General features: G+C 32.8%; 1 protein-coding gene across 7 annotated transcripts in view; it reads left to right on the plus strand.

Annotated features, from left to right (window-relative positions):
• SLC4A10 (solute carrier family 4 member 10) overlaps positions 1–14,674 on the plus strand; it is a 302,199-nt gene that overhangs the window by 166,498 nt on the left and 121,027 nt on the right. For all 7 annotated transcript variants that reach the window (XM_036858559.1, XM_036858555.1, XM_036858558.1 and 4 more), the window contains exons 5-6: positions 2,766–2,926; positions 9,909–10,097. In XM_036858559.1, coding sequence (XP_036714454.1) covers positions 2,766–2,926; positions 9,909–10,097 — 350 coding nt within the window. The remainder of the gene's footprint in view (positions 1–2,765; positions 2,927–9,908; positions 10,098–14,674) is intronic.

A 14,674-nucleotide genomic window follows, 5' to 3' on the forward strand; every position in this document is an offset into this window, starting at 1 on the left:
AGGTGACAGAAGATTTAGTAAAAGTTGTGTCCACTCTCTTGGTACACCTTCTGTGGATAACATAAGACGAGAGGGAGAGAACACAGAACATTTTTCAACTTGAGATTTGTTCCAGACAAGAACGAAAATTAAATGTTAAATCCGTTGTTTTCACTATAGGCTTTAGCATAAGATATCTGAGCTTAAAAAGTCCATCAATCCAACTGAAGTAATTGTATTATGGTAGAAAATGGGCACAGACTCTGGAGAAAAACAAGAACAGTTGGAGTTGATCTGGTTTGACTAGATTAGTGACTAGGTGATCTTGGACAAGTTTTGAATGTGTTGAATTTGTCTCATCATTTTACAGATGAGAAAACTGTGGCCCAGAGAAGTTGAAAGACTTTTCCTTGGTCACACAGCAATTTAGATATAGAGTAGGGCCCAAAACCTAGATTTCTTTCTATTCCCAACTAGTCCGATGCACTTTCCACAGTACTATCCCATTTCAAAATGTCTGTCAAGAGGTTGATCCTTGGAGATATTGACATTCACAATGTGACCATGGCCTTACTTTTATACCTGACAAGAAATACTAGGTTATTATATTTATCAAAAGTATATTCACTCTCACCATTAATTCTAATTAGGAACTTGATGCTGGTATAAATTGCTAAAATTTGTATCAGTTAGGATAGGCTAAATTATGCTAGAAAAAATATCCTGTAATTTCAAAAGCTTAAAATCACAAAGGTTTATTTATGGTTCATGATACATGTCCATCCTGAATCAGTGGAGGCTTGCACCACTGCACTAGTCGTTACTCAGAGACTCTGGATGATAGAACCGCCTACATCTTGAACATAGCTGGTGGCCACAGAGGGAAAAAGAGCTCCAGAGGGTCTCATCCTAGCAATGAAAAACTCCAGTCTGGAAGTGGCACAGATAATTTCTGCTCACAATTCTTTGTCAACAGTGGCCTCACCCAGTTAAAAGAAAGCCAGGTAGTGATATCCTACTCTTTACTAAGAAGAGAGGGAGAACTAGTTATAGTTGGTGAGCAGTATTAATGACCATCCCATGATCTGTGATGCATTATGGCCCTGTAAAGGGCTGAAAATCGTTAAGATTCACTAAAATGAAAAAATTCCCAACTGCATAGACAAAAATACTCTATAAAATTGTCACCATTTGAAGAGACACTGTCAGTGATTGGTGCTTAAATATAAGTTTTTTCAACCTTCAAGCATTCTCTAAACTTATGATAGGCATAAATATATGCCTGTAAATTTTTGGCAGGCATAACTGTTCTTCCGTATTAGTTTCCTTTTTACTTCCTGACGTTTTCGTCCTTGAACTCTGAGGACAGATCCATAGCTGTCTTTATCTTTCTTGGAACTCTACACACTAGTCTTTCTGACTAGCCCTTTTGGTTAGTTTTTTTAGCTGGCCGATATACTGGTTCTTAACTATACAAGATGTCCTCTGTTGGAGTTGGAGTTGGGTCATTTGATTACACAAAACAGTAATAAAATATCATATAGATAGGAAGTTTGAGTGATATTGCATGGAGAGAGGAAGTTAGCGCAAAAGTGACAAGGAGAGAAAAAATGAGGAAAATGGTGGGGGATGGAGAAAGGAGAGGCATTTAGGCTAGGGTTCATTAGAAACGGTGGAATTAATTTGGTTATCTACTAAGATTAAAAAGCAAGTCCCTAAAAGAATAAGAGATTTAGTGCTAGTGCCAGAGCAGTAAAATCATTGATTTCTCTTTATCCCTTCCAGTTATCTTAGTTAGAAACAATCTCAGATATTACTACTCATTTCATTCCAAGAAAGCAGTGGTCTCCCATTTGACACCGTGTTATCAAGGTTCTTTTCCTATTCTCTGGCCCTGGCAGGAACACTCAGGGAATGGGGGCTGAGCTCAGTTCTCATAAATTTAGTCCCTAGGAAGTGACTACAATCACTAGATTTCATTCAAACAGGCCTAATAAGTATTTTTCCTACAGAATAGTCCCCAAATTATACTAGCTTCCCTAAAAATCAAAGGGCAAAATTGTCAAGAGATTCAAATATTGTTTTAAGACCTCCCACTAAAAGAAAAATGAGTACTGTTTCATTTTCTTTTGCATTTTTTCAACCACCGTTATCTTTCCATGCAGTATACTCTCTTAGTTCTACAACAGATTCCCTGTGACCACTGACTAAACATTTATATTAATATATTTTTTCAGTGCTAGAAAGATTAATTTAAAAAACTGAGTTTTTCTTTGTTTTAAACATATCTTTCAATGACAAAAAGAATGTTTGTTAAATGGAATTAAAATGAAATAAACCAGATGACTTGGGCTGGCTTTTACTTACTTCTGAAATCCTTGAAACCAAGAAGTAATGTGAATAGCTTTATACTTCTACCTTTTGTTGTTGGGATAAAGGTTCATTCATCTACAATGTAATATTCAATGTGCTGATAATAATATTTATTTGTAACTTGGGAAAAATTCAGAATTAGGTAATTTAATGCCTGAAGGGAGATCTCTTAAAGTGAATGCAATGCATGTTTTATGGAAATATTTGTGCCATAAATATTAGTGTCTTTATGGTAGTAAAATCATTTGTTTTATACTTATGGCTAAAATTCACCCCCCTTTCTTTTTTTTTTTCATCTTGGAATGGCCCTCTTTTAATGTGCTTTGTTTTAAGAATAATTGTATAGCAGGGTAATGGTGAAATAAAAACGTGTTACAAATTTAAAAAAATTATAGTAATATTTATTTGTATAGGTGGTTGAAGTTTGAAGAAGATGTGGAAGATGGAGGGGAAAGGTGGAGCAAGCCTTATGTGGCCACTCTTTCACTGCACAGTTTGTTTGAGTTGAGAAGTTGTATTCTGAATGGAACTGTGTTGCTGGACATGCATGCCAACACTTTAGAAGAAATCGCAGGTACATCCTTTTATTCTCCTTCGTCTATTTCACACTTGTGGGTACAGCTGATTTTTGTTATTCCCTTTTTCTTATAATTCTATACACGTGTGACTTTTAGGAAATTAATTCTCATGATCAGTGTATGAGACCTCAAAAATAACTTTGTTTTACCACCTCATTTAAGATAAAAGAAGTTGAATCTCAAAGAAATATGGTCTAACATGCCAGTGGCAAGTCTAGAACAAGAATCTATATACCTTGGTTTCCATTTAGCATATGTTGTTTTTCACCATCATATGTAATTAGACTGTCACCATTAGAAAATTGAAGGCAAAATCCATAAAGCTAGAGACTGATTTTTTTTTCAATATTCAAATACATGAAATAACCAAATGAAAAAGTTTCAGTAATTAGGAAAAATGTTAGCTTAGAATAGAACAGAAAGGTATGGCCATTTATTTTAAACTGAATTAAAAATCTTGAATTCCAGAGGAGACCAAGTGATGCAGTTTAGATTAGTTTGTAATTGAAACTATAGCTTGCCTCTGGGATGAATGATTTGTACGAGAAGTCTATCATGGCTATATCGCACAAGCAGTTATATTTAGGAAGCATCTTACTGTTACTCTGGAAATAAAAGCAAAGAATTCCTATATCTTTTCAGCTGGAAGACAAACACATTTTAGTAAAAACAAAATAATACAAAAAAACACAGAAATGAGTTTTGAAAGGGTATAAACGAAATGGTTAATGGAGGTTTTTAAAAATAAAAACAAAGCTAGGACTCAGGCAGTTTTAAAAATTCCTAGTTCGGAAAAAAATAAAAACCGTTCCATGTGGAATTTATTTGTGGAGTAGAAAGACTTCAGAGAGACTTCAGTGTCTTAATTATATTGTAGAGATGGGAAAAAAATCCAAAACACTCTGTGTGTTTCTGGATCACATAAACGAGAAAATATTGTTAGAAAAATAATGTATCTAATTTAATCTTCAGAATAACCTCATAAAGTAAGTGCATTCCCATATTTCAATAAGAAAATAGAAATTCTGAAACTTTCATGGTTCAAGTTCCATTTAAGGGCCTCTGACTTTAAGCTCCATGTTCCTTCTATTACACTACAACTACTGTCTGAAGAAAGAGATGGCTTGAAATGGTTGCCGTTAATTCCTTTAAAATTATTTATTTGGTTGTTGGTGCTGATAGGCATACACACATTGCAATATGTGTGAAAAAAAAGTAAGCATGGAGAGATATTTTGGCTCACAATATTAAGCACAAACAAAAATACACACACACAAAAAACAGGAAAGATGAGCTTTCCTCCCCTCAGTTTCATACAACACCTATAAAGAGATTACACTTTAAAATACAGAACTAGAGCCTAAACGACGATATAAAGTTAAATACAGTATACTTTTTGGAAGAACACAGTTTACAGTAACAGATCACACTAAATCAAGACTTAAGGAAATGATTAACATGGAAATTAGCAAACTTCCTGAGAACGCTGTTATAGTAGCCATCCAATTCAATTTCCTAGCTTTACATTATGGGGTATTGCTGATACACAATAAAAATTTTTATCTTTTAATTATGAATGAAATGGCTGGGCTTTTCCTAGTACTTTGCAGTTTAGGAAGCTCTTTTTAGCAATTCTACAACTATCTTTTTGATATTCAAAACAAACTTGGGGCTTAGTATTATTATTGTTATCCTTCATAAATAAAGTGACTCAGAAGGTTAAAGGTCTTGCCCAAAATAAGGAGTTTATTTCTGCTACTTATGTCAGTGATGGCATTACCTTTGAAAATGGATTAATTCAAATGAGTTTTGGATTGGCTGTATGTAATGAAGCTGTCAAATTCCTCAACCAGGCAAAATTAGCCTCAGAAAATTCTCTTCATAGTTTTACCAGGCTTTAAATTTCTTAAAACATGTAATTTCTAATGCTTTCTTTAGGAATTTATTTCTACCAGGAAATATTCTCCTGTTATCCTTTGACTAAAACTCTGTTGTTTACCACCTTAGCTTTGTTTTGTTGTCTAAACTTATGCTTCCTTTCCCTAAACCTGCCCTCTTCCCCAAGCTCAACTCTGTAGAATATGTAAAGGTTGTTAGCTCTGTTGAATCTAGCTTTTTAAAGCAAGTTACATTTTCTAAGTCTATTCTTACAAATGAAAGTAGTTCAGTGGAAGTCTCAGTATCCCAAATAGCTTTTTAGTATTCTTTCTTCTCTTCTAATTAGTCTGTATTTTTCTGCCTCCAAAGTAGACCAACGTTTTTAATGTCCCATTTTCAGTGTACAACAGTGTAAACTGCCATTCAGAAAAGGTCAGTAGTTTAGAGTTAACACCATGTAGAAAAATAGCATTACAAGTACCTGTGTTGATCGTTACTTCCTTAGGTTCCTTTTCAATCATTAATGAGAAGAGATTCTCTCTCTTTGAGTAATTTTAATTTAGTGTATTTAATCCAAAGGTATTTATTTCTGCCCTCAATAAAATCTCATTAATACATTTTCTCTGATAGCTTGTAATTATTTTCTTATTGTTTACTTATTGATATTTTTACTTTGTGACAATTTAGCTGTATTACTAAGTGTGTAGTAAACGTTTTACATTTTGAAGACCTCTAACTTTGTATTTTCACATCCATTACTATATTTAATTATCACAGAAGCCTTATGCGGTAGGGAGGAGACTATTTCCTCCATTTTATAAACAGATCAATAGAAAGTGATACATTACAGGTAACACTTGCAGAGATGGGAATAATTTCTTTTGATTAATCTATAATCATAAATTTTGTTTTATTCTGTTTCATGGTAATTTGGGACTATAGTGATTAACTTTAAGATTTGGAACTTTTTCTTCACCTCTTATTTATCATACTTTTCTATATGTTAGGCAGTTGCTAATGTATTAGTCACTAGTTTCTGTTTTGCAAAAGCTAGATATAATAGTTTATCTTTAAGGGCTCTAAGCCCTAGTACTTTGCAAATGCACAGGCTCTGCAGCTTAATGTTTTCTAGACATTTCCTAGTAGAGGAATATGACCCAGATATTGTTTTAGAATGGTCAAGGATTTTTATATCAATGTTCTGATATGTTTTTAATAGACTCTTAAATAATTCTTTAAAGAGATTTTTGTAGACTTAGCAGGAGAAAATCCCATTTGTATCTGGCAGGTCTGTCAAGAATTTCTGGTGTAATTAAAGTAGGATTTTCTTTTGGATAAAGTTAATTTAAAAGTGTCTATTTCCCAATGCTTTAAGGAACTCAATAAATTTAAACTTCTTCCTTCAAAATATTACTTAACTTTTCAAATCCAAAATTCTCCAGATATATTTTCTTATCCTGATTTATTCTGATATGGAGATTAATTGTATTAAAAATGCTTCTCAATTATATTCATATAAATTATAGGAAATTTTACAGTTTATGTTAATCTCTTTTAAATTCAGCACTGTAAAGATTAATAATGGAAATATTAAAGTAGTATGTCTACTTTAACCTATTGCTGTCAATGAGGGTAAGATATTAAAACCAAACCAAAGTTAGTACCATGGACAGATTAGCAATCATAGTTCTCAACTCATTAAAACAACTCTTGTTGTTTAAAATCTTTCATCAAAGGAAAAATCCATAGTTTGCTCCGCTGAATATACTCTGCAGATTTGGGAGTATGTTAATAGCCATATATATATTTTATAATGCCTATGCTATTACCATCCTTGGTCTGGAAAGTAAGTTTTCTTATGGTAGTTTACATTTTTATTACATACACTCCTGTTAGTAGTGTCAACCAAACTGTAAAATTTAGAACCCCCTATTGCCCACTTCTCCCCCAGCATCTTTGAAGACAATGGATTTTTAAGACAAAGCAGTTATATGATCATCTTTAAAGAGGTGGAGATTTATATAGAGTCTGTAAAATCTCATGGTCTCTAGAGGCTTTCATTCAATAGTCAAAATGGATTGATCATGATAAAATAATTGCCTGATTAGGATGAAAAGTATTTTTTCGCTTTCTGAGGTTTTTCTACACAAATTCTGCTAGTTTTTCTGGAGCCTGTTTAGTGCTAGAAGACTGTGACCGATTTATCCCTTTTCTTCTTGCTTCTTCTCTTATCATCCAGATCCTGGCATTGAGCTTTGGCAGGCTGGACTGTATTATTGAGGCATCATAGCCTGCTGAGATTGTTGGTCTTGACTCTGGGCCTAAAGCCATTATGGCCCATTATCCTTTCTTACTTTTCAAGGTTAATACTAATATATATTACAGTGGTGAAGAGAACAATGCAAGTGATTAGTGAATCACATTCCCTTTGATACTTAAATTTCACCTTAGCATAAGTTATATTCTTAAGCAAGTTGATTAACTTTTCCAGTTCATTAAGACATTGCTTGGTGATGTTATACCTTAAAGGAGTTTACTATGTATTTCTGACTAATAAGCAGATAAGTGTTCTTTTCTATTTACTTTATCTTGTGTAACTGTTTTATATAAAGACCTTATCTCTGAAAAACTTTGAAGCTAGTGACTTATTTTTTGTAGTGCTTAGGCCTGGAAAGACTGTGCTTTGATAAGAATGAAAAACTATAACCATGTGCATGTTTTATTACATGATTAATTTTTATTCTGATTAGAATATTGAACTGGGGATACATATCATGGCTTACAGATGAAACTGCTGTATGATGATATCCTTTTGGTGTCTGAATAATCTACTTTACAACTCCTATTATGAAGTATATAATGCATATTTTATATACATTTTTCCATCTTAGCAAAGTTGCAGTGTAAAGTCATGTATGTTGACAATTTATCATTTCCTTTATTTCAAATTAATCCAAGGGTTTTATAACTACTGATCTCCAAAAAACTGAGATATAAGTTTAAATATTCTATACTATCATCCATTTTCAGAACTGGAAGAGACTTTGGAGGTAATTATAGTGGACATTATGGCTGATTCTCAGACATGCATTCTACCTCTTTCCATTGTAAACAGCCAAGTGATAGAGCAAAGTTGGCAAATTATGCTCTATGTGCAAATATGGCCACTGCCTGATTTTGTTAGGCATGTGAGCCAAGAATGGTTATTACATTTTACAGGACTGAAACATAATAAAAAGAAAATCAATATTTTGCAACATGAAAATTATATGAAATTCAAATTTTAGTATCCATAAAAATGTTTTATTGAAACACAGTTATGGTAATTTGTGTACGTGTTGTCTATGGCTACTTTCATGCTATAAAAATGGAGCTGAGTAGTTGTGACAGAGATTGTATGGCCTGCACAGCCTAAAGTATTTATTATCTGGCCCATTACAGAAAAAGTTTGTCTACCTCTGGTTTAGGGAAATGACTCCACAGTGAAGGGCAGTTCTTGATTAGTCTAAGCCAACTGGGGATCCCATCTTCTTTGTCAGTGATTGGCTCAGCATAGACAGGACTATGTCAGTTGAGCTTAGAATTGTTCCTGGGTAGGGGGAAAAGGACTTTCCTTTTAAGAAAAAGTCACAAAAAGGCAAAGAGTCTCTGATATGAACAAAGATGTGTATCTCCTTGTTGCTGCTGGCAGCCACCTTATGACCATAAGGAAAATAGCCTGAGGTTAAAGCTCACACCTCGAGGAGGGGGAAGCTGACAAAATCACAGAGAAATGGAGTTAAATCCAACCTAACTTTGATTTTTCTGTTATGTAAGCCAGTGAAATTTATTGTTTTAGATAGTTTGATTTGGGTTTTCTGTTATTGATAAATCCAACTTTGCCTCTGCTTGATATACTATTATAAAATACAGATAAATGATTTAAAACCAGCAAAAAATTTAAACCATGAGCCCATAACCCACTTAAAGGAAATTGCAAAGAAAATCTTGTACTGGGAAGTATTTACTGAGGGCCTCAATATTCCAATCAGTGCATTAGGTGCCTTATGTCCTGGCAACAATGCTGTTATGAGATAGCTATTACCTCTGTCTTAGAAATAAGGACACTGCGATTATTCAACTTTACAAGGCCACACAGCTGGAATGTGGGACAGTGATCCAAGTCTGTTTCCCCAGTCATTTCCTTTTCGCGCTGAAGGAAAACATTGTTTGGAAAGGAGGATTCTGCTAATTTTCAAATCTTCACTGTACTCAGCGGGACAGCGGGAGGCAATGCATTGTAATCTGCTTTACATAAGGAGTTAGCACCTCAGAAAATCAAATACAGTTAATAGTTGATCATATGAAAGCAGATTAATTACAACACTGAGGTTTATTGAGGTGATCTTTGTATTACCAAGAACTCATCTACTCATTTTACAGGCATTTCTGACACATATGGTAAATATCAATCTGCTTAGTTATAGCCTTCTGAAATCTCACCTTTTATTCTTTGTTTTATGAGTATAGAAGGTTTTCTAAAATATAAACACATTATCAAGGAAGGTTTGAGAGGACTGACTTTTATATTAATGTGAAAGAATTGTTTACTCTCCAAATGCAACCAGCTAGGTAGTTGCCTAAGCCTCCTTGCCTCAGATTTTAACCGATGGACTTAAGGAAGAAACATGGAAATTATTCTCTACTAGAAAAAGGGAGGAAAACCATATTAAAATATATGTATGAGACTTTTTAATTTTAAACATGCTAATTATATTTATATTACTCCTGATACTATTCCCTCTCCTCAGTGTGAATAATGGAGAACATAAAGCACTTTGTTCTCGATACAAGTATTCCTGTTTGAAAAATAAAACTCCATAAGATCATTACATATTTAAAAATGAATGGTTTATTTTCCCAAATCTTTCTTGTGTAGCATTTCTACAAAGAAAGACAAACTTCTGTTTCTAAGACCATACTTGGAGATTTTTTAAAGGAATTCATTCCTATTTTAAGAGGAATAATATTATCTAGGGTATGCATATTTGGACTCAGTGGTTCACTACTGGAACATTACAGGAAAGCTGTGCTCATTTTCTTTCTGCCTTCGCTCTTCAGATATGGTCCTTGATCAACAAGTGAGCTCAGGTCAGCTCAATGATGATGTACGCCACAGGGTCCATGAGGCACTGATGAAACAGCACCACCACCAGAATCAGAAAAAACTCACCAATAGGATTCCCATTGTTCGTTCCTTTGCTGATATTGGCAAGAAACAATCCGAACCAAATTCCATGGATAAAAATGGTAAATATTTCTTTATTGTACTCTTATCGTTTATTATAGTTGTCTGAAATATCAAAGTCCTTTAAAATATGTCTTACTTGAAAATGATCTATTGAAATTCAGATTGTTGTGGTAGAATTGTTTCTTTTCATATTCATGTATTGTTTTATTATCAGGCATCAAATTGTAGAAATTTTATTAACAAAGATTTAAAGTTTCCTGAAAGGCTCATGAAAGAATGCAAGGGACGTTTTATCTAATAAGAAGTTATACACTCAAATGTAGCAAACATAAACTGAGTGTCAATTGCATCACAAATAAGGCCCTAGTCTTTGTCTCATAGCTTGAGAATGTAATGCAATGCTTTGATGTAAGGTCTTTTAGTTAAAATGAATAATGATCAACATTTAGTGATTGTGGAAAAAAAGATATTGGCTTCATGTTGCTCATGGTCAACAAATCCCTTTCTAGATTACAGTTGAAAAGAGCAGCTAGTGCATTACTTGTGTCTCTAGGTATATTAAGACTGATTTCTAGTTCATGGGCTCATTGCTCTTTGCAGTACTACATCATCAATGTCCATAGAGCCACCGCACTTACCATCTTGGCTCACCAACATAGATGAGCCATTATTAGTTGATAGTAAACAACCATTGATAAGAATTGATAGAAAACAACCATTGTTTTCTAGCAGTCATTCATGACTTACTTCTTGGCAATCATGAAGCAAAAGCAGTGTTTCTGATTGTCTTATCCTTTCTTCTGTATTTTGTTCTCTCTTTGCATCCATTTGACCCTTCATCTTTTACATTAAGGAAGTTGCTTAGAAATCTCTTATCATTCATCCTTTCCATCAGTCTTGTGAAGGAAAATGAAGTTATCATGAGGATGATATGAATTGGTTATACTTCCGCTAGCTATAAAAGTTCCCAGTTTTAAAGGATACAAATTAATGAAAAGTAATTTCAAATGTTTTACTAGAAAGACTCCGATTTCCACAAATAGACTAAGCATGTGTATTGACAGCATGGACTTTATGTAATTTCACTCCTATTTTCAAAAGCTTCAGAGATGCTTTATATACAAATGCATGAAAATGAATTTTTTTTCAGATTCTGCTTTATATGGGAATTTTTACCAGTTTTCATACTACTGAATCAAATATACACAAATAGAAGAAATACTTTAATAAATCAATAAAGATGGTTAGATGTACTGTTGTCTCAGAACACAGAACTAGTTCTAAATGGCAAAATAATTTTTGAAATACTCATTTGATTTTTTTAAAAACCCTTCAATGGCTGAATGTGTAAAACGTTGTTATATTGAAGACTCTGTAGTTGTGCATATATTAAGTTCAATAAAAGTGTTATGAGTGCTTTATGGTATATAACAACTTGTATTTGTAGATCCCACTGGATAGTTTGAGGATTTATAACTTGCTTTGAATTACATCATATATTTAAAATATATTCATATTCTAAATCACAATTTGCTTTAAAATATGTTATATATGAAAATGATGAAATGAAGCTTTTATATTCTGAAACTTATAAATATATTGCTTTTATTATGCTTACAATACTAGCATTTATTTGATATGATGATATTAAGAAAACAGATTAAGATATTTACTAATTTTGACTATGAACTTATGTCTACGTGACTCTAAAGACCTTATTAAAATATTCTCATTAACTAAATCTCTATGAATGCAAGCACATTTTATAAAAATAAACTTCTGCCTTTATTTCATTACCTTTACTGGAAATCAGACCATAAAATATATGTCTATGAGAATGTTATGTGTTTATTCAAAGATGCAAGGATTTTGGGTTGCGAACTAGCTGTATATCTCAAATTTCACTGGGGATAACGTTTACTATCAAATGATTTTATTGCATTATGTTTTTGGAGGGAAGAGGGTACTGAATTTACTGGATGAATTATTTTTTGTAATGTCATGTAGACCTGGACACACCGCTTGCTACAGCTCTAAACTTTTGTTAAACATAGGAAGAGGTGACAGAATTATAGCTTTAAATCGTAAATTCCACATATAGATACATATAGATACAGAGTTTTTCTGAGAGCCTACTTTTTGTCTTATTCAGGCAATTGCTTAGTTTTTCTGAAAACTAGAATATGAGTAGTTCTGAAGTGATTCTGTCACCATCTGTACAATCAGCCTTTATCTGAACACATACAGATCCTTTTGAGGCATACATTAGGGTAATAAAAACTTGGAAACATTTCTAATAAGATTCATATATCCAATTAAGTATTGTTGTAGAGTATGCTGTCAGAAGTGGTTTCCTAAGCCTAGGCTTATAACACCTCCTTGTGACTCTGTTTTGCTTCCTCACACACTTTGCATAATTATGTGTGTTAAGAATTCTGAAAATGTGAATAGACTTCACCAATTTAGAAATAAATCTCCTATCCAGAAGTGAAAAGAAGTGTGAAAGACCTTTATTACTAAGGTTCTCAATCTACTTATGAACTCTAACAACTGATAAACTCTAGATAAACAAAAATCAAAATTCATAGCTGTAAATATAGATTTGACATTCTGCTTCAAAATATGCAGTAGAGATTTAATTTTTTTGTGCAGTAGTAAAGAGAGATACAGAAGGATTTCAATACATCCAAAATGGTAAAAATAATATTCTCATTATTAAAAAAAAAACTCTTCAGTAGCGTATATCAGGCAAAAACTGACCTGTTTTTAAAATTAAGATTATAGACTAGGAATTAAATAGAGTGAGTATCTTCTAGAGACTTGAAAACAGAAAACATTTTCCTTGCCAAGCATAGGGATGGAAATAAGCCCCCTCCTGTTTAATATACCTTTACTTTAGAAATGAAACAATTGAAATTCCCTCAGAAAACAAACTGATGCTTATATACAGAACTCTAAAAGAGTCATATAGAATAAAGTTTCTACTTCCTTAGTTGACCTGTTCCTTGAACATGCTACCTTGGTAGTAGTCCCAAGGGTTAAACATTCAGATATTTCAATCTGAAGACCAAATGGGGTTCTTTCCCATTGTATAGATTACAAGACAGTAATTTTCTTGCTCCTCTCCTCCATCTGCACTATTTTGTTCATTACATTTTTAGTGATTTGTGATAATTTGTCAATCACTCCTCCGAATACGCTAACTTAACTATTTTGTATAATTTTTTTCTTGGTGTACTGCACATGCTCTTAAGGGCTAAGATGCCGGGTGCTATGGATTCACCAGGCATTTTTAGTGCCGCCATGCTGTGTTTAACTTTCACGTTTCATTAAGCATCAGAACTGTGAGAATTAAGTGTCTGATTCTGATGTCTCAATAAAAAGTGATAGTTATATTTGGCAAAGCAACAGCAAAAAAATAATAGAAAAATCATATCTTCTTTAACATTAGAACTCTGGAAAGGATGTTGTGCAAAGTACTTAAATATATCAAGAATATTTGAATGATTTCTTGAAACTAGAAGGACTTTCTAAAATAAAAATAAGACTTTTGTTTTTAATGATCTAGAAAGCAAGATATACCAGTATTTGTATTCATCATTTAGGTCATACATTCAATTGTATTCGAGACTTTGGCTTAAAAGTTTACTCTAAGATATTATTATACTTTTGATAACCTTCACATTAAAAAAAAATAACTTAGCACTCAGTTTCCTTAGGTGTAGGGTGTCTTCATTCCACTGTTTCCTTTACTAATAATTCTAACTCTATTTCTTTTCCTTCACATATCTTTTCTCTCACCTACTCTGAGTACTTTCCAGTTGTTCCTTTTATTTAGGATCTTAAAAAGGAGTTACAGGGCAGAAGGTCTCTGACTTACTTTCAAAACTATAGGTTACTGTAGAACATTTAGATTTGGAAGGATGGGATGACTTGACTCTTTAGGCCTGCATAGATTTTAGCCCTTAAATTAATATACACTTCTGTATTGTGAATGATTTTTATTTATGGCTTTTGAAAATCAGTTTTATGGTTTTATAATTGCGTCTTTTTACAAATGCGGTACTTTCTAATTTTCAGATGTACAATGTTTTATGTGTGTTTAGATATTTATATGCTGTCTTATTTTTTAAATACTGTGGTCTCATAAATAAGATATCAAGAGTTTGAAAAGTATTCCTTATAATGTTTTATCTTGAAGAAAAAAAAGCTCAAATAATAATTCTTAGAATTGCTTGAAAGAAAACATTTAAAAACTCATGTAGATGATAGAATTAAGCATTATATAATAAAGGTGTTTTCCATTGCTCCAAAAAAAATCAGGATGACATTGTTGACACAGCTGGTGGGTCTGTTGAGAGACTGTATTGTTGCTACTGAGTTTTGGAATCTCAAGACTAAGTCTTAACAGCAAAAATATTTCTAGTATGATGTGTTTAAATTTGTTATTTCTTATCTTACATTAATTATTTCAGGCATACCAGTTTTTCTTCAACTTTAATTGTGTGCATACTTTCATGTTTTTGAAGTATAGCTCACCTAATCAACATTTTCTAGATATATAGCCTTTCTTTCTTCTTGTTTTCTATTCCCATGAAGAAATGTATTGTTACACATGTATGTAACTTTGTCATTC

This window comes from Balaenoptera musculus, chromosome 7 (genome assembly GCF_009873245.2).
Source record: "Balaenoptera musculus isolate JJ_BM4_2016_0621 chromosome 7, mBalMus1.pri.v3, whole genome shotgun sequence".
In the NCBI taxonomy this organism is placed as follows: Eukaryota; Metazoa; Chordata; class Mammalia; order Artiodactyla; family Balaenopteridae; genus Balaenoptera; species Balaenoptera musculus.